General features: G+C 37.7%; 1 protein-coding gene across 1 annotated transcript in view; it reads left to right on the plus strand.

The window, feature by feature from the left end:
* The window catches only part of asah2 (N-acylsphingosine amidohydrolase 2), a gene marked incomplete at both ends in the record, with an annotated part of 83,219 nt that overhangs the window by 37,949 nt on the left and 18,394 nt on the right, over positions 1-26,876 (plus strand). The window contains one exon of the mRNA XM_079260666.1: positions 5,587-5,736. Coding sequence (XP_079116792.1) covers positions 5,587-5,736 — 150 coding nt within the window. The remainder of the gene's footprint in view (positions 1-5,586; positions 5,737-26,876) is intronic.

Genomic DNA, 26,876 nt, shown 5'->3' on the forward strand with positions numbered 1-26,876 from the left:
TGTTTTGATCCCTCCAGCCAATGACGCCATTCCTCCAGTGCCATCTTCACTGCTAGGAGTTCGTGATTACCAATGTCAATGTAAGAACCTTACAGTTGTGAGGCACAGGTGGAACACATCAGCCAATCAACCCTGGAGGATGCCTTCAGGTACTGCTAAGGAAAAAACCTTGACACGCTGTTGTCTTTATGTGGAATCCACCCAAAAAGTTTGTTTTAGAATTTTCACAAGTCAATATACAGAAAGACTGATAATTCACATCCAAATTATTTGCAATTTCATGTTGTTTTTTTGCACCAGTCCCGGTGTGTAAAGTCCTTTAGATGGTATGACTTTTATTTTTAACTTAATAAAAAATATTATACCCTCATAACCCTCATACACAGATTTCCTGAAATAGGAAAAAAAATCTACACTTTAGACAATAGCTTAAAATGATTTATTAAACATTTATTTCAAGCCCCCCCCCCCAAAGAAAAAAATCTTAAAAAAAAACAAAAAACATCCTGCGGATTCTACTTTAGAAGAGTTCCACTTCAGCGACCTGCTTGGTATGTGGGTGTTTGCTAGTCATTGGCTGGGACTGTGTGGTGACACACCTTTGGTATGTGCGGTGGGAATGATGGAACAATGTTCATTACTATCAGCTTTTATTGAGCTCAAAGGGAAAATTGAGTGTAGCTGCTTTTCTCTCATCCACCCGACAGCACTGCTCAAGCAATACTTTGTTCCAGGCAGCTCCTTTTTCTCTGATTCCTGGGGTTTATGTAGAAAAGCCTCTTCCATCTGACTGGACACAACCTACTGCTTCCTGTCAAGATGAAAAGGGATGAAGATTGGATGAAGACGGGATGAAGACGGGATGAAGACGGAAAGAAGACGGGATGAAGACAGGATGAAGATGGGATGAAGACGGAAAGAAGACGGGATGAAGACGGGATGAAGACGGGATGAAGACGGAAAGAAGACGGGATGAAGACGGGATGAAGACGGAAAGAAGACGGGATGAAGACGGGATGAAGATGGGATGAAGACGGAAAGAAGACGGGATGAAGACGGGATGAAGACGGGATGAAGATGGGATGAAGACGGAAAGAAGACGGGATGAAGACGGGATGAAGACGGGATGAAGACGGAAAGAAGACGGGATGAAGACGGGATGAAGATGGAAAGAAGACGGGATGAAGACGGGATGAAGACGGGATGAAGATGGAAAGAAGACGGGATGAAGATGGAAAGAAGACGGGATGAAGACGGGATGAAGATGGGATGAAGACGGGATGAAGACGGGATGAAGACGGGATGAAGACGGAAAGAAGACGGGATGAAGACGGGATGAAGACGGGATGAAGACGGAAAGAAGACGGGATGAAGACGGGATGAAGACGGGATGAAGACGGAAAGAAGACGGGATGAAGACGGGATGAAGACGGGATGAAGACGAGGATGAAGACGGAATGAAGACGAGGATGAAGACGGAAAGAAGACGGGATGAAGACGGGATGAAGACGGAAAGAAGACGGGATGAAGACGGGATGAAGACGGGATGAAGACGGAAAGAAGACGGGATGAAGACGGGATGAAGACGGGATGAAGACGAGGATGAAGACGGAATGAAGACGAGGATGAAGACGGAAAGAAGACGGGATGAAGACGAGGATGAAGACGGAATGAAGACGAGGATGAAGACGGAATGAAGACGAGGATGAAGACGGAATGAAGACGAGGATGAAGACGGGATGAAGACGGAATGAAGACGAGATGAAGACGAGGATGAAGACGGAATGAAGACGAGGATGAAGACGGAATGATGACGAGGATGAAGATGGGATGAAGACGAGGATGAAGACGGAATGAAGACGAGGATGAAGATGGGATGAAGACGAGGATGAAGACGGAATGAAGACGAGGATGAAGATGGGATGAAGACGAGGATGAAGACGGAATGATGACGAGGATGAAGATGGGATGAAGACGAGGATGAAGACGGAATGAAGACGAGGATGAAGACGGAATGAAGACGAGGATGAAGACGGAATGAAGACGAGGATGAAGATGGGATGAAGACGAGGATGAAGACGGGATGAAGACGGAATGAAGACGAGGATGAAGACGGGATGAAGACGGAATGAAGACGAGGATGAAGACGGAATGAAGACGAGGATGAAGACGGAATGAAGACGAGGATGAAGACGGAATGAAGACGAGGATGAAGATGGGATGAAGACAGGATGAAGACGGAATGAAGACGAGGATGAAGACGGAATGAAGACGAGGATGAAGACGGAATGAAGACGGAATGAAGACGAGGATGAAGACGAGGATGAAGACGGAATGAAGACGAGGATGAAGATGGGATGAAGACGAGGATGAAGACGGAATGAAGACGAGGATGAAGACGGAATGAAGACGAGGATGAAGATGGGATGAAGACAGGATGAAGACGGAATGAAGACGAGGATGAAGACGGAATGAAGACGAGGATGAAGACGGGATGAAGACGGAATGAAGACGAGGATGAAGACGAGGATGAAGACGGAATGAAGACGAGGATGAAGATGGGATGAAGACGGGATGAAGACGAGGATGAAGACAGGATGAAGACGGGATGAAGACGAGGATGAAGACGGGATGAAGACGGAATGAAGACGAGGATGAAGACGGAATGAAGACGAGGATGAAGATGGGATGAAGACGGGATGAAGACGAGGATGAAGACAGGATGAAGACGGGATGAAGACGAGGATGAAGACGGGATGAAGACGAGGATGAAGACGGGATGAAGATGGGATGAAGATGGGATGAAGATGGGATGAAGACGGGATGAAGACGAGGATGAAGATGGGATGAAGACAGGATGAAGACAGGATGAAGATGGGATGAAGATGGGATGAAGACGGAATGAAGACGGGATGAAGATGGGATGAAGACGGGATGAAGACGGGATGAAGATGGGATGAAGACGGGATGAAGACGAGGATGAAGACGGGATGAAGACGGGATGAAGACGGAATGAAGACAGGATGAAGACGGGATGAAGATGGGATGAAGACGGGATGAAGACGGAATGAAGACGAGGATGAAGACGGGATGAAGACGGAATGAAGACGAGGATGAAGACGGAATGAAGACGAGGATGAAGACGGGATGAAGACGAGGATGAAGACGGGATGAAGACGGGATGAAGATGGGATGAAGACGGGATGAAGACGGGATGAAGACGGGATGAAGACGGGATGAAGACGGAATGAAGACAGGATGAAGACGGAATGAAGACGGGATGAAGACGAGGATGAAGACGGGATGAAGACGGGATGAAGACGAGGATGAAGACGGGATGAAGACGAGGATGAAGACGGGATGAAGACGGGATGAAGACAGGATGAAGATGGGATGAAGACGGGATGAAGATGGGATGAAGACGGGATGAAGACGGGATGAAGACGGGATGAAGACAGGATGAAGACGGAATGAAGACGGGATGAAGACGAGGATGAAGACGGGATGAAGACGAGGATGAAGACGGGATGAAGACGGGATGAAGACGGAATGAAGACGAGATGAAGACGGGATGAAGACGGGATGAAGACGGGATGAAGACAGGATGAAGACGGAATGAAGACGGGATGAAGACGAGGATGAAGACGGGATGAAGACGAGGATGAAGACGGGATGAAGACGAGGATGAAGACGGGATGAAGACGGGATGAAGACGGAATGAAGATGGGATGAAGACGAGGATGAAGACGGGATGAAGACGAGGATGAAGACGGGATGAAGACGGGATGAAGACAGGATGAAGACGAGGATGAAGACGGGATGAAGACGAGGATGAAGATGGGATGAAGACGGGATGAAGACGAGGATGAAGACGGGATGAAGACGAGGATGAAGACGGGATGAAGACGGGATGAAGACGGGATGAAGACAGGATGAAGACGGAATGAAGACGGGATGAAGACGAGGATGAAGACGGGATGAAGACGGGATGAAGACGGGATGAAGACAGGATGAAGACGGAATGAAGACGGGATGAAGACGGGATGAAGACGGGATGAAGACGGAATGAAGACGGGATGAAGACAGGATGAAGACGGGATGAAGACGGGATGAAGACGGGATGAAGACAGGATGAAGACGGAATGAAGACGGGATGAAGACGAGGATGAAGACGGGATGAAGACGAGGATGAAGACGGGATGAAGACGAGGATGAAGACGGGATGAAGACGGGATGAAGACAGGATGAAGACGGAATGAAGATGGGATGAAGACGAGGATGAAGACGGGATGAAGACGAGGATGAAGACGGGATGAAGACGGGATGAAGACAGGATGAAGACGAGGATGAAGACGGGATGAAGACGAGGATGAAGATGGGATGAAGACGGGATGAAGACGAGGATGAAGACGGGATGAAGACGAGGATGAAGATGGGATGAAGACGGGATGAAGACGGGATGAAGACGAGGATGAAGACGGGATGAAGACGAGGATGAAGATGGGATGAAGACGGGATGAAGATGGGATGAAGACGGGATGAAGACGGGATGAAGACGAGGATGAAGATGGGATGAAGACGAGGATGAAGACGGGATGAAGACGGGATGAAGACAGGATGAAGACGGGATGAAGACGGGATGAAGACGAGGATGAAGATGGGATGAAGACGAGGATGAAGACGGGATGAAGACGGGATGAAGACAGGATGAAGACGGAATGAAGACGGGATGAAGACGAGGATGAAGACGGGATGAAGACGGGATGAAGACGGGATGAAGACAGGATGAAGACGGAATGAAGACGGGATGAAGACGAGGATGAAGACGGGATGAAGACGGGATGAAGACGGGATGAAGACGAGGATGAAGACGGGATGAAGACGGGATGAAGACGGGATGAAGACGAGGATGAAGATGGGATGAAGACGGGATGAAGACGGGATGAAGACGGGATGAAGACGGGATGAAGACGGAATGAAGACGGGATGAAGACGGAATGAAGACGGGATGAAGGCTTGTTGGTTATTTACGCAGATGAAGGAAACATTCCGACTTAGTGAAGGGGTCGGAAGGATCCTAGTGTTATCCAGGGCAGTGTTGTAAACCTGGACTGAAGTTTGGGAAGATAAAGGCTGTTAATCAGGAATAACATCTTCTGTGCATTCAGGCGGATTTTGAGATTTCCTTCATATTTGAACACACGGGTCGGTGGGCGTTGCTTCTCCTCCCTCTGATGTTGTTAATGAAACATAACATGTTAACATGTCACTTTGTCGAGCTCGCTGCGAAGCCGGACGGATGTGACCCCCTCAAATTCATTTCCTGACACCCCCCCTGATGTTCACCACCTCACTGGACTCTGTGTCGTCTATCATCTGAATTGATGCCTATGTGTAAATGAGGTGTGTTTGTTTGTCGCCCCCATGAGGCACAGTCTGGTGGTACGGGTTTTTAGCCACCAAGCTAATGCATTACTGTTTCCTATCTGGCTTTGCTAGCTGCGAGGCCTCTGACTGATTCAGTTCATAAGCAGAGGGATTTTTTCTCACTATGCAGATGATATGTTGTTGTTTCCATCTTTTCAGGACTCGGTCGCAGAGCTGCCGGTCGGCCCTGAGCCTCCCTTCTTCACAAAGAATCTCTTTAATCTAATGCCAGCCGCGCCTGTGGACAGGAAACCAGACAACACCAGCTTTGGAGATGTCCTGGAGCAGGTTTATCCTATCTATAGACAGGTATGACATTTATGGATCAGATCTTGACCCAGCAGATGTTTTGTCCTTATTAAACTCAGCTTTTATCATCAAGATCCAGATTTATACAATTTAACCCCATTCCAGGCCAGATTTAAGGCTTATTTATGCTGAATGCAGACGGTGGATGCACTGATGGATGGACAGTTAACCACAGAGCCCAACACCAGCAGTGCAAACAGTAAGCCGAAACCAAGGCAAAAACTCCAGCGGTAACTCACCTAGTTGACTGAACCACTACGAGTGAAATCAGTGCTTGCTCTGCTGAAGTTAGACTAATTCTCTCTTTTTATATGGGATTTTTCTTAAAATCACCGCCTCTTTCTGCTTCCCCGACCAGTAAACAGTGACCTACGTCACAGACTCAACTGAGTTTAAAGAGCCATGTGGGGTGACATATGACAACATTTCAAGCGGACATCCTCATTAATGTATGTGAGGGAGCAGAAATAGGTTAATTAATTTCTATATATTTAGCTTAAGGTTTATTTTATTTTTTATTCACCAAAAAAAAACAAAAAAAAAAACAAAACAGACAAAACATTGTCACTGTTCACAAATATTATTAAAAACACAAAGACAGCAGACAGTGCATTACATTGTGATTAAACAATCATGATTAATATCAATATTAATGTCTAATGATATCCCTTTGTGTTATGTTTAGTTATGGCATCAGTTGGAGGAGGGTGAAAGAATGAGGACATGAGAAAACAAAGAGAAAAAAGCGAACAAAAGCAAAAAGAACAGACACCAAAACCAAAAAAACCCTCTTGGGATGGAGACTGGGGGCTGTAATTGCCAGTTTGTGGGGACCAAGTCGTGGTGAAATGGTGTGCCATTATTGCTTTCTGGTTCAGGAGGATTATTTTCTTTACAGCTACAGCTGGGAACAGTGGGATTGTGTAATACCATGGATGACATGTCTCCTTAGATGTAGAGTTGTGGGGATGAAGGGATGCTGCAGCCAAATATATGTGACAGGTGATCAATGACTTGTGTTCAAAAGCAGCGGAACGAACAGCTGTACCATGCCAGAAAGCATGCATGTAAATATCATTGGTGTGCTATGTTCAACAAGGACATTGATCTGATTTAGTGAAACATTTTCTGTCATTTCTTCCCCATGGACTGTTTTCTGTTATTGATTTTAAACTGAACGAGCTGTAGGTTTGGAACTTTACAGTAGGGGAAATTAATTTTACATCTTTGTGCCACAAATATCTGTGAAGTTAAGAAATGTGAATATCTTTGAGTGTGCTGGGAATCTTTTTCAGGTCTTCTGAGATGGTTGCTTGGTCTGCACCGTTAAATGTGGTGTTTAGTTTTGGAAGAATAGTGGATTTAAGCTGTAGGCATTGGAGACACTGATGGGAAACTTCTGAATCGGTCATTGAGAGTTTTACAGTCCTGGATGATTTGATGGAGATGTGTGTGATACCTTTGTTGTTCCATATGAGGAAGTTTAATAGTTTCCTGTTTATTATAAAATATGAAGTGTTTCCCGGCACCCTGTCAGAACTGAGCCTATGGCAGCTCTGGTCCTCACAGCCTCAGTTCTGCAAGCTTACCTCCTACTACACAGGATCATTCGCTAATTAGCAGACTTCATGTCGGGCTCTTCACAAGTTTGCTAATTTAGTCTGATGTGTGTCAAGTGTGTTGCAGCAGGGACACTACTAACACTTGCAGAACTGCAGCCTGTGAGGACCGGAGCTGTCCACGCCAGGCTATGGAGATACTCTGAAAACAGGTGTTGGACTGGCTTGCTTGCAGGTGTTGTGCAGAAGGGGATATCTGGCAGTTTTACATGCGTCCTGTTTCTAACCATTGTCAATCCAGATGTGAAGGATTAAGCCAATATTTTATATATCAACCAATATTTTAACTAAGGATATATTGTTTAAAGTTAGGCGCATCCAGTCCTCCTTGAAATGTTGGTTTTTGCATAATTCAGTTTTTCAAGGTGTCTTACTTTTCCAGTAGAACTAAGATGTTGCTGAATCAGGAGAACTAAATGAAGTGGATTTGGTACAAAAGGGATCATTCATTCATTCAAGTAAGGGTTGCGGGGAAGCTGGAGCCTATCCCAGCAGTCTTTGGGCAAAAGGCGGGGTACACCCTGGACAGCTCGCCGGTCCATCGCAGGGCCAAAAGGGGTCATGTGAAGCAAATACACCATTTCAGGAAAAAAGGACATTTCTATCATTGAAATTCTTTAGGAAAATTAAATTGGTAAATTTTTCCAGCGGTTGAGGTAATTTTCTATTCTATTCTATTCTATTCTATTCTATTCTATTCTATTCTATTCTATTCTATTCTATTCTATTCTATTCTACAGTCATTTAGTGGATGCTTTTATCCAAAGCACAAAATCAAACAGTAGAGGACATGGTAGGAAGGTGCTGGTGGACTGTCCAGTTGGACGCAGGTCCTTCCATGAAGTGCTACAGGCTTTTTTGTTTTGTTTTGTTTTGTTTACTCGCTTCCCACCCCAGAATATCACCTATAGTTACAGTACAAAGAATTAAAACCATAATGTTTGTTGCAAAAAACTGGGCTAAGTTCTCCAACTTTCCAACAAATACAGCTATACTAAGTGTTGAAGTTCTCCTTGTAGAGCTGAGTCTTCAGCTTGCTCTTAAAAGTAGACAGGGACTCTGTCTTGGACAGATTGAGCTGAAGGTGGCGATCCTTCATCCATGCAGAGATATCAGCAAGACACGCTGATATTCTCAGTGAAACGTTGCGTCATCTGGTGGGAAGGAGAGGAAATGCTGAGTGTCATCAGCATAGCAGTGGTAGGAGAAGCCATGAGAGCTTCTAACTGCACCAAGTGAGGAGGTGTAAAGTGGAAAGAGAAGAGGACCGAGCACCGATCCCTGAGGCTGCCCTGTTTTCATGTGATCTGGACACTTCTCCTCACCAAGAAACTCTGAAGGATCTTCCTGAGAGGTAGGACGTGGACCACGAGAGGACAGATCCAGAGATGCCGAGCTCAGAGAGTGGAGAGGAGAATCTGATGGTTGGCTGGGTCAGAACCAGCAGACAGGTCCAGCAGGACCAGGACTGAAGACTGACCAGTGGATCTGGCAAGCTGGAGGGAATCGGTAACAGACAGGAGAGCAGTTTCAGTGGAATGGTCTTGCCAAAAGCCAGACTGATATGGATCAAAAAGGTTTTCATCATGGAGGCAGTGCTTTAAGTGGGTCGGTACGCAGCAGTACGCTGTACTGGCACTTCTTGATTTTATCCCTTTGCGTACCATGACTTTTTTTTTATAGTGTAGTGCGTACCGGTACTACTTTTTACAGCGTATGGTGCTTACCGGGACTATTACCGGCTTTCTTCAGCAATCAGTGTACCCTCCTGAGTCTTCACCACATATTACAACTCATATTTGTTGATTTTTTTATTAAAAAATAAAAAAAGTTGCTTCAAAAGTAATGTACTGTGAAGACTGGTTTAGACACACAACGCTCGCTGTAGCGTCACGCCGCACGTCACGATGTTCACTAGATTCTGTGTTTACATTGAAGTGGACGTGCTTTGGATGGGAGGAAAGAAACTATGGAGGTAATGTTACAGTAGTACTCCTAACAGACAAGTACTACAGCAGTACTACCAACAGTCATTTACTACAGTAGTACTACTAACAGTCATGTACTACAGTAGTACTCCTAACAGACATGTACTACAGTAGTACTACTAACAGTCATGTACTACAGTAGTACTCCTAACAGACATGTACTACAGTAGTACTACCAACAGTCATGTACTACAGTAGTACTACTAACAGTCATGTACTACAGTAGTACTACTAACAGTCATTTACTACAGTAGTACTACTAACAGTCATGTACTACAGTAGTACTCCTAACAGACATGTACTACAGTAGTACTACCAACAGTCATGTACTACAGTAGTACTACTAACAGTCATGTACTACAGTAGTACTCCTAACAGACATGTACTACAGTAGTACTACTAACAGTCATGTACTACAGTAGTACTACTAACAGTCATTTACTACAGTAGTACTACTAACAGTCATGTACTACAGTAGTACTCCTAACAGACATGTACTACAGTAGTACTACCAACAGTCATTTACTACAGTAGTACTACTAACAGTCATGTACTACAGTAGTACTCCTAACAGACATGTACTACAGTAGTACTACCAACAGTCATTTACTACAGTAGTACTACTAAGAGTCATTTACAACAGTAGTACTACTAACAGTCATTTACTACAGTAGTACTACTAACAGTCATTTACTACAGCAGTACTACTTAACAGTAATTTAATACAGTAGTACTACTAACAGTAATTTACTACAGCAGTACTACTAACAGTCATTTACTACAGTAGTACTGCTAACAGTCATGTACTACAGTAGTACTCCTAACAGACATGTACTACAGCAGTACTACCAACAGTCATTTACTACAGTAGTACTACTAACAGTCATGTACTCCAGTAGTACTAATAACAGAGCAGTATTACAGTAGTACTACTAACATTCATCTACCACAGTAGTACTACTAACAGTCATGTACTACAGTAGTACTAATAACAGAGATGTATTACAGCAGTACTACTAACAGTCATATACTACAGTAGTACTAATAACAGACCAGTATTACAGTAGTACTACAAACAGTCATTTACTACAGTAGTACTACTAACAGTCATTTACTACAGTAGTACTACTAAGTCATTTACTACAGCAGTACTACTAACAGTCATTTACAACAGTAGTACTACTAACAGTCATTTACTACAGTAGTACTACTAACAGTCATTTACTACAGCAGTACTACTTCACAGTAATTTACTACAGTAGTACTACTAACAGTAATTTACTACAGCAGTACTACTAACAGTCATTTACTACAGTAGTACTACTAACAGTCATGTACTACAGTAGTACTACTAAGTCATTTATTACAGTAGTACTACTAACAGTCATTTACTACAGTAGTACTACTAACAGTCATTTACTACAGTAGTACTACTAACAGTCATTTACTACAGTCGTACTACCAACAGTCATTTACTACAGTAGTACTACTAACAGTCATTTACTACAGTAGTACTACTAACAGTCATTTACTAGAGTAGTACTACTAACAGTCATTTAATACAGTAGTACTACTAACAGTAGTTTACTATAGTACTACTAACAGTCTTTACTACAGTAGTAACATTAACATTCATGTACTACAGTAGTACTACTAACAGTAATTTACTACAGTAGTACTACTAACAGTCATTTACTACAGTAGTACTACTAACAGTCATTTACTACAGTAGTACTACTAACAGTCATTTACTACAGTAGTACTACTAACAGTCTTTAGTACAGTAGTAACACTAACATTCATGTACTACAGTAGTACTACTAACAGTAATTTACTACAGTAGTACTACTAACAGTCATTTACTACAGCAGTACTACTAACAGTCATTTACTACAGTAGTACTACTAACAGTCATTTACTACAGTAGTACTACTAAGAGTCTTTAGTACAGTAGTAACACTAACATTCATGTACTACAGTAGTACTACTAACATTCATGTACTACAGTAGTACTACTAACAGTCATTTACTACAGCAGTACTACTAACAGTCATTTACTACAGTAGTACTACTAACAGTCATGTACTACGGTAGTACGACTAACAGTCATTTACTACAGCAGTACTACTTAACAGTAATTTACTACAGTAGTACTACTAACAGTCATTTACTACAGCAGTAGTACTAAAAGTCATTTACTACAGTAGTACTACTAACAGTCATTTACTACAGCAGTACTACTAACAGTCATTTACTACAGTAGTACTACTAACAGACATGTACTACAGTAGTACTACTAACAGTCATTTACTACAGCAGTACTACTAACAGTCATTTACTACAGTAGTACTACTAACAGTCTTTTACTACAGTAGTACTACTAACAGTCATTTACTACAGTAGTACTACTAACAGTCATTTACTACAGTAGTACTACTAACAGTCATTTACTACAGTCGTACTACCAACAGTCATGTACTACAATAGTACTACTAACAGTCTTTAGTACAGTAGTAACACTAACATTCATGTACTACAGTAGTACTACTAACAGTCATTTACTACAGCAGTACTACTAACAGTCATTTACTACAGTAGTACTACTAACAGTCATGTACTACGGTAGTACTACTAACAGTCATTTACTACCGCAGTACTACTTAACAGTAATTTACTACAGTAGTACTACTAACAGTCTTTACTACAATAGTAACACTAACATTCATGTACTACAGCAGTACTACTAACATTCATGTACTACAGTAGTACTACTAAGAGTCATTTACTACAGCAGTACTACTAATAGTCATTTACTACAGTAGTACTACTAACAGTCATTTACTACAGCAGTACTACTAACAGTCATGTACTACAGTAGTACTACTAACAGTCATTAACTACAGCAGTACTACTAACAGTCATTTACTACAGTAGTACTACTAACAGTCATTTACTACAGTAGTACTACTAACAGTCATTTACTACAGCGGTACTACTAACAGTCATTTACTACAGTAGTACTACTAACAATCATTTACTACAGTAGTACTACTAACAGTCATATACTACAGTAGTACTACTTAACAGTCATTTACTAGAGTAGTACTACTAACTGTCATTTACTACAGTAGTACTAATAACAGTCATGTACTACAGTAGTACTAATAACAGAGCAGTATTACAGTAGTACTACTAACATTCATGTACTACAGCAGTACTACTAACAGTCATTTACTACAGTAGTACTACTAACAGTCATGTACTACAGTAGTACTAATAACAGAGCAGTATTACAGTAGTACTACTAACATTCATGTACTACAGTAGTACTACTAACAGTCATGTACTACAGTAGTACTAATAACATAGCAGTATTACAGCAGTACTACTAACAGTCATATACTACAGTAGTACTAATAACAGAGCAGTATTACAGTAGTACTAATAAGAGTCATTTACTACAGTAGTACTACTAACAGTCATTTACTACAGTAGTACTACCAACAGTCATTTACTACAGTAGTACAACTAACAGTCATTTACTACAGCAGTACTACTTAACAGTCATTTACTACAGTAGTACTACTAACAGTCATTTACTACAGTAGTACTACTAACAGTCATGTACCACAGTAGTACTAATAACAGAGCAGTATTACAGTAGTACTACTAACATTTATGTACTACAGCAGTACTACTAACAGTCATTTACTACAGTAGTACTACTAACAGTCATGTACTACAGTAGTACTAATAACAGAGCAGTATTACAGTAGTACTACTAACATTCATGTACTACAGTAGTACTACTAACAGTCATGTACTACAGTAGTACTAATAACAGAGCAGTATTACAGTAGTACTAATAAGAGTCATTTACTACAGTAGTACTACTAACAGTCATTTACTACAGTAGTACTACCAACAGTCATTTACTACAGTAGTACTACTAACAGTCATTTACTACAGCAGTACTACTTAACAGTCATTTACTACAGTAGTACTACTAACAGTCATTTACTACAGTAGTACTACTAACAGTCATGTACTACAGTAGTACTACTTAATAGTCATTTACTACAGTAGTACTACTAACTGTCATTTACTACAGTAGTACTAATAACAGCGCAGTATTACAGTAGTACTACTAACAGTCATTTACTACAGCAGTACTACTAACAGTCATTTACTACAGTAGTACTACTAACAGTCATGTACTACGGTAGTACTACTAACAGTCATTTACTACAGTCGTACTACTTAACAGTAATTTACTACAGTAGTACTACTAACAGTCTTTACTACAATAGTAACACTAACATTCATGTACTACAGCAGTACTACTAACATTCATGTACTACAGTAGTACTACTAACAGTCATTTACTACAGCAGTACTACTAATAGTCATTTACTACAGTAGTACTACTAACAGTCATTTACTACAGCAGTACCACTAACAGTCATTTACTACAGTAGTACTACTAACAGTCATGTACTACGGTAGTACTAATAACAGAGCAGTATTACAGCAGTACTACTAAGAGTCATTTACTACAGTAGTACTACTAACAGTCATTAACTACAGTAGTACTACTAACAGACATGTACTACAGTAGTACTACTAACAGTCATTTACTACAGTAGTACTACTAACAGTCTTTACTACAATAGTAACACTAACATTCATGTACTACAGCAGTACTACTAACATTCATGTACTACAGTAGTACTAATAACAGAGCAGTACTACAGTAGTACTACTAACAGTCATTTACTACAGCAGTACTACTAACAGTCATTTACTACAGTAGTACTACTAACAGTCTTTTACTACAGTAGTACTACTAACAGTCATTTACTACAGCAGTACTACTAACAGTCATTTACTACAGTAGTACTACTAACAGTCATGTACTACAGTAGTACTAATAACATAGCAGTATTACAGCAGTACTACTAACAGTCATATACTACAGTAGTACTAATAACAGAGCAGTATTACAGTAGTAGTAATAACAGTCATTTACTACAGTAGTACTACTAACAGTCATTTACTACAGTAGTACTACCAACAGTCATTTACTACAGTAGTACAACTAACAGTCATTTACTACAGCAGTACTACTTAACAGTCATTTACTACAGTAGTACTACTAACAGTCATTTACTACAGTAGTACTACTAACAGTCATGTACTACAGTAGTACTAATAACAGAGCAGTATTACAGCAGTACTACTAACATTCATGTACTACAGTAGTACTACTAAGAGTCATTTACTACAGCAGTACTACTAATAGTCATTTACTACAGTAGTACTACTAACAGTCATTTACTACAGCAGTACTACTAACAGTCATGTACTACAGTAGTACTACTAACAGTCATTAACTACAGCAGTACTACTAACAGTCATTTACTACAGTAGTACTACTAACAGTCATTTACTACAGTAGTACTACTAACAGTCATTTACTACAGCGGTACTACTAACAGTCATTTACTACAGTAGTACTACTAACAATCATTTACTACAGTAGTACTACTAACAGTCATATACTACAGTAGTACTACTTAACAGTCATTTACTAGAGTAGTACTACTAACTGTCATTTACTACAGTAGTACTAATAACAGTCATGTACTACAGTAGTACTAATAACAGAGCAGTATTACAGTAGTACTACTAACATTCATGTACTACAGCAGTACTACTAACAGTCATTTACTACAGTAGTACTACTAACAGTCATGTACTACAGTAGTACTAATAACAGAGCAGTATTACAGTAGTACTACTAACATTCATGTACTACAGTAGTACTACTAACAGTCATGTACTACAGTAGTACTAATAACATAGCAGTATTACAGCAGTACTACTAACAGTCATATACTACAGTAGTACTAATAACAGAGCAGTATTACAGTAGTACTAATAACAGTCATTTACTACAGTAGTACTACTAACAGTCATTTACTACAGTAGTACTACCAACAGTCATTTACTACAGTAGTACAACTAACAGTCATTTACTACAGCAGTACTACTTAACAGTCATTTACTACAGTAGTACTACTAACAGTCATTTACTACAGTAGTACTACTAACAGTCATGTACCACAGTAGTACTAATAACAGAGCAGTATTACAGTAGTACTACTAACATTTATGTACTACAGCAGTACTACTAACAGTCATTTACTACAGTAGTACTACTAACAGTCATGTACTACAGTAGTACTAATAACAGAGCAGTATTACAGTAGTACTACTAACATTCATGTACTACAGTAGTACTACTAACAGTCATGTACTACAGTAGTACTAATAACAGAGCAGTATTACAGTAGTACTAATAAGAGTCATTTACTACAGTAGTACTACTAACAGTCATTTACTACAGTAGTACTACCAACAGTCATTTACTACAGTAGTACTACTAACAGTCATTTACTACAGCAGTACTACTTAACAGTCATTTACTACAGTAGTACTACTAACAGTCATTTACTACAGTAGTACTACTAACAGTCATGTACTACAGTAGTACTACTTAATAGTCATTTACTACAGTAGTACTACTAACTGTCATTTACTACAGTAGTACTAATAACAGCGCAGTATTACAGTAGTACTACTAACAGTCATTTACTACAGCAGTACTACTAACAGTCATTTACTACAGTAGTACTACTAACAGTCATGTACTACGGTAGTACTACTAACAGTCATTTACTACAGTCGTACTACTTAACAGTAATTTACTACAGTAGTACTACTAACAGTCTTTACTACAATAGTAACACTAACATTCATGTACTACAGCAGTACTACTAACATTCATGTACTACAGTAGTACTACTAACAGTCATTTACTACAGCAGTACTACTAATAGTCATTTACTACAGTAGTACTACTAACAGTCATTTACTACAGCAGTACCACTAACAGTCATTTACTACAGTAGTACTACTAACAGTCATGTACTACGGTAGTACTAATAACAGAGCAGTATTACAGCAGTACTACTAAGAGTCATTTACTACAGTAGTACTACTAACAGTCATTAACTACAGTAGTACTACTAACAGACATGTACTACAGTAGTACTACTAACAGTCATTTACTACAGTAGTACTACTAACAGTCTTTACTACAATAGTAACACTAACATTCATGTACTACAGCAGTACTACTAACATTCATGTACTACAGTAGTACTAATAACAGAGCAGTACTACAGTAGTACTACTAACAGTCATTTACTACAGCAGTACTACTAACAGTCATTTACTACAGTAGTACTACTAACAGTCTTTTACTACAGTAGTACTACTAACAGTCATTTACTACAGCAGTACTACTAACAGTCATTTACTACAGTAGTACTACTAACAGTCATGTACTACAGTAGTACTAATAACATAGCAGTATTACAGCAGTACTACTAACAGTCATATACTACAGTAGTACTAATAACAGAGCAGTATTACAGTAGTAGTAATAACAGTCATTTACTACAGTAGTACTACTAACAGTCATTTACTACAGTAGTACTACCAACAGTCATTTACTACAGTAGTACAACTAACAGTCATTTACTACAGCAGTACTACTTAACAGTCATTTACTACAGTAGTACTACTAACAGTCATTTACTACAGTAGTACTACTAACAGTCATGTACTACAGTAGTACTAATAACAGAGCAGTATTACAGTAGTACTACTAACATTTATGTACTACAGCAGTACTACTAACAGTCATTTACTACAGTAGTACTACTAACAGTCATGTACTACAGTAGTACTAATAACAGAGCAGTATTACAGTAGTACTACTAACATTCATGTACTACAGTAGTACTACTAACAGTCATGTACTACAGTAGTACTAATAACAGAGCAGTATTAAAGTAGTACTACTAACATTTATGTACTACAGCAGTACTACTAACAGTCATTTACTACAGTAGTACTACTAACAGTCATGTACTACAGTAGTACTAATAACAGAGCAGTATTACAGTAGCACTAATAACAGTCATTTACTACAGTAGTACTACTAACAGTCTTTACTACAATAGTAACACTAACATTCATGTACTACAGCAGTACTACTAACATTCATGTACTACAGTAGTACTAATAACAGAGCAGTACTACAGTAGTACTACTAACAGTCATTTACTACAGCAGTACTACTAACAGTCATTTACTACAGTAGTACTACTAACAGTCTTTTACTACAGTAGTACTACTAACAGTCATTTACTACAGCAGTACTACTAACAGTCATTTACTACAGTAGTACTACTAACAGTCATTTACTACAGTAGTACTACTAACAGTCATATACTACAGTAGTACTACTTAACAGTCATTTACTAGAGTAGTACTACTAACTGTCATTTACTACAGTAGTACTAATAACAGTCATGTACTACAGTAGTACTAATAACAGAGCAGTATTACAGTAGTACTACTAACATTCATGTACTACAGCAGTACTACTAACAGTCATTTACTACAGTAGTACTACTAACAGTCATGTACTACAGTAGTACTAATAACAGAGCAGTATTACAGTAGTACTACTAACATTCATGTACTACAGTAGTACTACTAACAGTCATGTACTACAGTAGTACTAATAACATAGCAGTATTACAGCAGTACTACTAACAGTCATATACTACAGTAGTACTAATAACAGAGCAGTATTACAGTAGTACTAATAACAGTCATTTACTACAGTAGTACTACTAACAGTCATTTACTACAGTAGTACTACCAACAGTCATTTACTACAGTAGTACAACTAACAGTCATTTACTACAGCAGTACTACTTAACAGTCATTTACTACAGTAGTACTACTAACAGTCATTTACTACAGTAGTACTACTAACAGTCATGTACCACAGTAGTACTAATAACAGAGCAGTATTACAGTAGTACTACTAACATTTATGTACTACAGCAGTACTACTAACAGTCATTTACTACAGTAGTACTACTAACAGTCATGTACTACAGTAGTACTAATAACAGAGCAGTATTACAGTAGTACTACTAACATTCATGTACTACAGTAGTACTACTAACAGTCATGTACTACAGTAGTACTAATAACAGAGCAGTATTACAGTAGTACTAATAAGAGTCATTTACTACAGTAGTACTACTAACAGTCATTTACTACAGTAGTACTACCAACAGTCATTTACTACAGTAGTACTACTAACAGTCATTTACTACAGCAGTACTACTTAACAGTCATTTACTACAGTAGTACTACTAACAGTCATTTATTACAGTAGTACTACTAACAGTCATGTACTACAGTAGTACTACTTAATAGTCATTTACTACAGTAGTACTAATAACAGCGCAGTATTACAGTAGTACTACTAACAGTCATGTACTACAGTAGTACTACTAACTGTCATTTACTACAGTAGTACTAATAACAGCGCAGTATTACAGTAGTACTACTAACAGTCATTTACTACCGCAGTACTACTTAACAGTAATTTACTACAGTAGTACTACTAACAGTCTTTACTACAATAGTAACACTAACATTCATGTACTACAGCAGTACTACTAACATTCATGTACTACAGTAGTACTACTAACAGTCATTTACTACAGCAGTACTACTAATAGTCATTTACTACAGTAGTACTACTAACAGTCATTTACTACAGCAGTACCACTAACAGTCATTTACTACAGTAGTACTACTAACAGTCATGTACTACGATAGTACTAATAACAGAGCAGTATTACAGCAGTACTACTAAGAGTCATTTACTACAGTAGTACTACTAACAGTCATTAACTACAGTAGTACTACTAACAGACATGTACTACAGTAGTACTACTAACAGTCATTTACTACAGTAGTACTACTAACAGTCTTTACTACAATAGTAACACTAACATTCATGTACTACAGCAGTACTACTAACATTCATGTACTACAGTAGTACTAATAACAGAGCAGTACTACAGTAGTACTACTAACAGTCATTTACTACAGCAGTACTACTAACAGTCATTTACTACAGTAGTACTACTAACAGTCTTTTACTACAGTAGTACTACTAACAGTCATTTACTACAGCAGTACTACTAACAGTCATTTACTACAGTAGTACTACTAACAGTCATGTACTACAGTAGTACTAATAACATAGCAGTATTACAGCAGTACTACTAACAGTCATATACTACAGTAGTACTAATAACAGAGCAGTATTACAGTAGTAGTAATAACAGTCATTTACTACAGTAGTACTACTAACAGTCATTTACTACAGTAGTACTACCAACAGTCATTTACTACAGTAGTACAACTAACAGTCATTTACTACAGCAGTACTACTTAACAGTCATTTACTACAGTAGTACTACTAACAGTCATTTACTACAGTAGTACTACCAACAGTCATTTACTACAGTAGTACAACTAACAGTCATTTACTACAGCAGTACTACTTAACAGTCATTTACTACAGTAGTACTACTAACAGTCATTTACTACAGTAGTACTACTAACAGTCATGTACTACAGTAGTACTAATAACAGAGCAGTATTACAGTAGTACTACTAACATTTATGTACTACAGCAGTACTACTAACAGTCATTTACTACAGTAGTACTACTAACAGTCATGTACTACAGTAGTACTAATAACAGAGCAGTATTACAGTAGTACTACTAACATTCATGTACTACAGTAGTACTACTAACAGTCATGTACTACAGTAGTACTACTAACAGTCATGTACTACAGTAGTACTACTTAATAGTCATTTACTACAGTAGTACTAATAACTGTCATTTACTACAGTAGTACTAATAACAGAGCAGTATTACAGTAGCACTAATAACAGTCATTTACTACAGTAGTACTACTAACAGTCTTTACTACAATAGTAACACTAACATTCATGTACTACAGCAGTACTACTAACATTCATGTACTACAGTAGTACTAATAACAGAGCAGTACTACAGTAGTACTACTAACAGTCATTTACTACAGCAGTACTACTAACAGTCATTTACTACAGTAGTACTACTAACAGTCTTTTACTACAGTAGTACTACTAACAGTCATTTACTACAGCAGTACTACTAACAGTCATTTACTACAGTAGTACTACTAACAGTCATGTACTACGGTAGTACTACTAACAGTCATTTACTACCGCAGTACTACTTAACAGTAATTTACTACAGTAGTACTACTAACAGTCTTTACTACAATAGTAACACTAACATTCATGTACTACAGCAGTACTACTAATATTCATGTACTACAGTAGTACTACTAACAGGCATTTACTACAGCAGTACTACTAACAGTCATTTACTACAGTAGTACTACTAACAGTCATTTACTACAGTAGTACTACTAACACTCATTTACTACAGTAGTACTACTAACAGTCATGTACTACAGTAGTACTAATAACAGAGCAGTACTACAGTAGTACTACTGAGAGTCATTTACTACAGCAGTACTACTAACAGTCATTTACTACAGTAGTACTACTCACAGTCATTTACTACAGTAGTACTACTAACAGTCATTTACTACAGTCGTACTACCAACAGTCATGTACTACAATAGTACTACTAACAGTCTTTAGTACAGTAGTAACACTAACATTCATGTACTACAGTAGTACTACTAACAGTCATTTACTACAGCAGTACTACTAACAGTCATTTACTACAGTAGTACTACTAACAGTCATGTACTACAGTAGTACTAATAACAGAGCAGTATTACAGCAGTACTACTAACAGTCATATACTACAGTAGTACTAATAACAGAGCAGTATTACAGTAGTACTAATAACAGTCATTTACTACAGCAGTACTACTAATAGTCATTTACTACAGTAGTACTACTAAGAGTCATTTACTACAGCAGTACTACTAACAGTCATTGACTACAGTGGTACTACTAACAGTCATGTACTACGGTAGTACTAATAACAGAGCAGTATTACAGCAGTACTACTAACATTCATTTACTACAGTAGTACTACTAACAGTCATTAACTACAGTAGTACTACTAACAGACATGTACTACAGTAGTACTACTAACAGTCATTTACTACAGTAGTACTACTAATAGTCTTTAATACAATAGTAACACTAACATTCATGTACTACAGCAGTACTACTAACAGTCATGTACTACAGTAGTACTAATAACAGAGCAGTACTACAGTAGTACTACTAACAGTCATTTAATACAGCAGTACTACTAACAGTCATTTACTACAGTAGTACTACTAACAGTCTTTTACTACAGTAGTACTACTAACAGTCATTTACTACAGCAGTACTACTAACAGTCATTTACTACAGTAGTACTACTAACAGTCATGTACTACGGTAGTACTACTAACAGTCATTTACTACCGCAGTACTACTTAACAGTAATTTACTACAGTAGTACTACTAACAGTTTTTACTACAATAGTAACACTAACATTCATGTACTACAGCAGTACTACTAACATTCATGTACTACAGTAGTACTAATAACAGAGCAGTACTACAGTAGTACTACAGTAGTACTAATAACAGAGCAGTACTACAGTAGTACTACTAACAGTCATTTACTAGAGCAGTACTACTAATAGTCACTTACTACAGTAGTACTACTAACAGTCATGTACTACGGTAGTACTACTAACAGTCATTTACTACCGCAATACTACTTAACAGTAATTTACTACAGTAGTACTACTAACAGTCTTTACTACAATAGTAACACTAACATTCATGTACTACAGTAGTACTACTAACAGTCATTTACTACAGCAGTACTACTAATAGTCATTTACTACAGTAGTACTACTAACAGTCATTTACTACAGCAGTACTACTAACAGTCATTTACTACAGTAGTACTACTAACAGTCATGTACTACGGTAGTACTACTAACAGTCATTTACTACCGCAGTACTACTAACAGTCATTTACTACAGTAGTACTACTAACAGTCTTTTACTACAGTAGTACTACTAACAGTCATTTACTACAGCAGTACTACTAACAGTCATTTACTACAGTAGTACTACTAACAGTCATGTACTACAGTAGTACTAATAACATAGCAGTATTACAGCAGTACTACTAACAGTCATATACTACAGTAGTACTAATAACAGAGCAGTATTACAGTAGTAGTAATAACAGTCATTTACTACAGTAGTACTACTAACAGTCATTTACTACAGTAGTACTACCAACAGTCATTTACTACAGTAGTACAACTAACAGTCATTTACTACAGCAGTACTACTTAACAGTCATTTACTACAGTAGTACTACTAACAGTCATTTACTACAGTAGTACTACCAACAGTCATTTACTACAGTTGTACAACTAACAGTCATTTACTACAGCAGTACTACTTAACAGTCATTTACTACAGTAGTACTACTAACAGTCATTTACTACAGTAGTACTACTAACAGTCATGTACTACAGTAGTACTAATAACAGAGCAGTATTACAGTAGTACTACTAACATTTATGTACTACAGCAGTACTACTAACAGTCATTTACTACAGTAGTACTACTAACAGTCATGTACTACAGTAGTACTAATAACAGAGCAGTATTACAGTAGTACTACTAACATTCATGTACTACAGTAGTACTACTAACAGTCATGTACTACAGTAGTACTACTAACAGTCATGTACTACAGTAGTACTACTTAATAGTCATTTACTACAGTAGTACTAATAACTGTCATTGACTACAGTAGTACTAATAACAGAGCAGTATTACAGTAGCACTAATAACAGTCATTTACTACAGTAGTACTACTAACAGTCTTTACTACAATAGTAACACTAACATTCATGTACTACAGCAGTACTACTAACATTCATGTACTACAGTAGTACTAATAACAGAGCAGTACTACAGTAGTACTACTAACAGTCATTTACTACAGCAGTACTACTAACAGTCATTTACTACAGTAGTACTACTAACAGTCTTTTACTACAGTAGTACTACTAACAGTCATTTACTACAGCAGTACTACTAACAGTCATTTACTACAGTAGTACTACTAACAGTCATGTACTACGGTAGTACTACTAACAGTCATTTACTACCGCAGTACTACTTAACAGTAATTTACTACAGTAGTACTACTAACAGTCTTTACTACAATAGTAACACTAACATTCATGTACTACAGCAGTACTACTAATATTCATGTACTACAGTAGTACTACTAACAGGCATTTACTACAGCAGTACTACTAACAGTCATTTACTACAGTAGTACTACTAACAGTCATTTACTACAGTAGTACTACTAACACTCATTTACTACAGTAGTACTACTAACAGTCATGTACTACAGTAGTACTAATAACAGAGCAGTACTACAGTAGTACTACTGAGAGTCATTTACTACAGCAGTACTACTAATAGTCATTTACTACAGTAGTACTACTAACAGTCATTTACTACAGCAGTACCACTAACAGTCATTTACTACAGTAGTACTACTAACAGTCATGTACTACGGTAGTACTAATAACAGAGCAGTATTACAGCAGTACTACTAAGAGTCATTTACTACAGTAGTACTACTAACAGTCATTAACTACAGTAGTACTACTAACAGACATGTACTACAGTAGTACTACTAACAGTCATTTACTACAGTAGTACTACTAACAGTCTTTACTACAATAGTAACACTAACATTCATGTACTACAGCAGTACTACTAACATTCATGTACTACAGTAGTACTAATAACAGAGCAGTACTACAGTAGTACTACTAACAGTCATTTACTACAGCAGTACTACTAACAGTCATTTACTACAGTAGTACTACTAACAGTCTTTTACTACAGTAGTACTACTAACAGTCATTTACTACAGCAGTACTACTAACAGTCATTTACTACAGTAGTACTACTAACAGTCATGTACTACAGTAGTACTAATAACATAGCAGTATTACAGCAGTACTACTAACAGTCATATACTACAGTAGTACTAATAACAGAGCAGTATTACAGTAGTAGTAATAACAGTCATTTACTACAGTAGTACTACTAACAGTCATTTACTACAGTAGTACTACCAACAGTCATTTACTACAGTAGTACAACTAACAGTCATTTACTACAGCAGTACTACTTAACAGTCATTTACTACAGTAGTACTACTAACAGTCATTTACTACAGTAGTACTACTAACAGTCATGTACTACAGTAGTACTAATAACAGAGCAGTATTACAGTAGTACTACTAACATTTATGTACTACAGCAGTACTACTAACAGTCATTTACTACAGTAGTACTACTAACAGTCATGTACTACAGTAGTACTAATAACAGAGCAGTATTACAGTAGTACTACTAACATTCATGTACTACAGTAGTACTACTAACAGTCATGTACTACAGTAGTACTAATAACAGAGCAGTATTAAAGTAGTACTACTAACATTTATGTACTACAGCAGTACTACTAACAGTCATTTACTACAGTAGTACTACTAACAGTCATGTACTACAGTAGTACTAATAACAGAGCAGTATTACAGTAGCACTAATAACAGTCATTTACTACAGTAGTACTACTAACAGTCTTTACTACAATAGTAACACTAACATTCATGTACTACAGCAGTACTACTAACATTCATGTACTACAGTAGTACTAATAACAGAGCAGTACTACAGTAGTACTACTAACAGTCATTTACTACAGCAGTACTACTAACAGTCATTTACTACAGTAGTACTACTAACAGTCTTTTACTACAGTAGTACTACTAACAGTCATTTACTACAGCAGTACTACTAACAGTCATTTACTACAGTAGTACTACTAACAGTCATTTACTACAGTAGTACTACTAACAGTCATATACTACAGTAGTACTACTTAACAGTCATTTACTAGAGTAGTACTACTAACTGTCATTTACTACAGTAGTACTAATAACAGTCATGTACTACAGTAGTACTAATAACAGAGCAGTATTACAGTAGTACTACTAACATTCATGTACTACAGCAGTACTACTAACAGTCATTTACTACAGTAGTACTACTAACAGTCATGTACTACAGTAGTACTAATAACAGAGCAGTATTACAGTAGTACTACTAACATTCATGTACTACAGTAGTACTACTAACAGTCATGTACTACAGTAGTACTAATAACATAGCAGTATTACAGCAGTACTACTAACAGTCATATACTACAGTAGTACTAATAACAGAGCAGTATTACAGTAGTACTAATAACAGTCATTTACTACAGTAGTACTACTAACAGTCATTTACTACAGTAGTACTACCAACAGTCATTTACTACAGTAGTACAACTAACAGTCATTTACTACAGCAGTACTACTTAACAGTCATTTACTACAGTAGTACTACTAACAGTCATTTACTACAGTAGTACTACTAACAGTCATGTACCACAGTAGTACTAATAACAGAGCAGTATTACAGTAGTACTACTAACATTTATGTACTACAGCAGTACTACTAACAGTCATTTACTACAGTAGTACTACTAACAGTCATGTACTACAGTAGTACTAATAACAGAGCAGTATTACAGTAGTACTACTAACATTCATGTACTACAGTAGTACTACTAACAGTCATGTACTACAGTAGTACTAATAACAGAGCAGTATTACAGTAGTACTAATAAGAGTCATTTACTACAGTAGTACTACTAACAGTCATTTACTACAGTAGTACTACCAACAGTCATTTACTACAGTAGTACTACTAACAGTCATTTACTACAGCAGTACTACTTAACAGTCATTTACTACAGTAGTACTACTAACAGTCATTTATTACAGTAGTACTACTAACAGTCATGTACTACAGTAGTACTACTTAATAGTCATTTACTACAGTAGTACTAATAACAGCGCAGTATTACAGTAGTACTACTAACAGTCATGTACTACAGTAGTACTACTAACTGTCATTTACTACAGTAGTACTAATAACAGCGCAGTATTACAGTAGTACTACTAACAGTCATTTACTACCGCAGTACTACTTAACAGTAATTTACTACAGTAGTACTACTAACAGTCTTTACTACAATAGTAACACTAACATTCATGTACTACAGCAGTACTACTAACATTCATGTACTACAGTAGTACTACTAACAGTCATTTACTACAGCAGTACTACTAATAGTCATTTACTACAGTAGTACTACTAACAGTCATTTACTACAGCAGTACCACTAACAGTCATTTACTACAGTAGTACTACTAACAGTCATGTACTACGATAGTACTAATAACAGAGCAGTATTACAGCAGTACTACTAAGAGTCATTTACTACAGTAGTACTACTAACAGTCATTAACTACAGTAGTACTACTAACAGACATGTACTACAGTAGTACTACTAACAGTCATTTACTACAGTAGTACTACTAACAGT

Source organism: Telmatherina bonti, assembly GCF_933228915.1.
Source record: "Telmatherina bonti genome assembly, chromosome: 21".
Lineage (NCBI taxonomy): Eukaryota > Metazoa > Chordata > Actinopteri > Atheriniformes > Telmatherinidae > Telmatherina > Telmatherina bonti.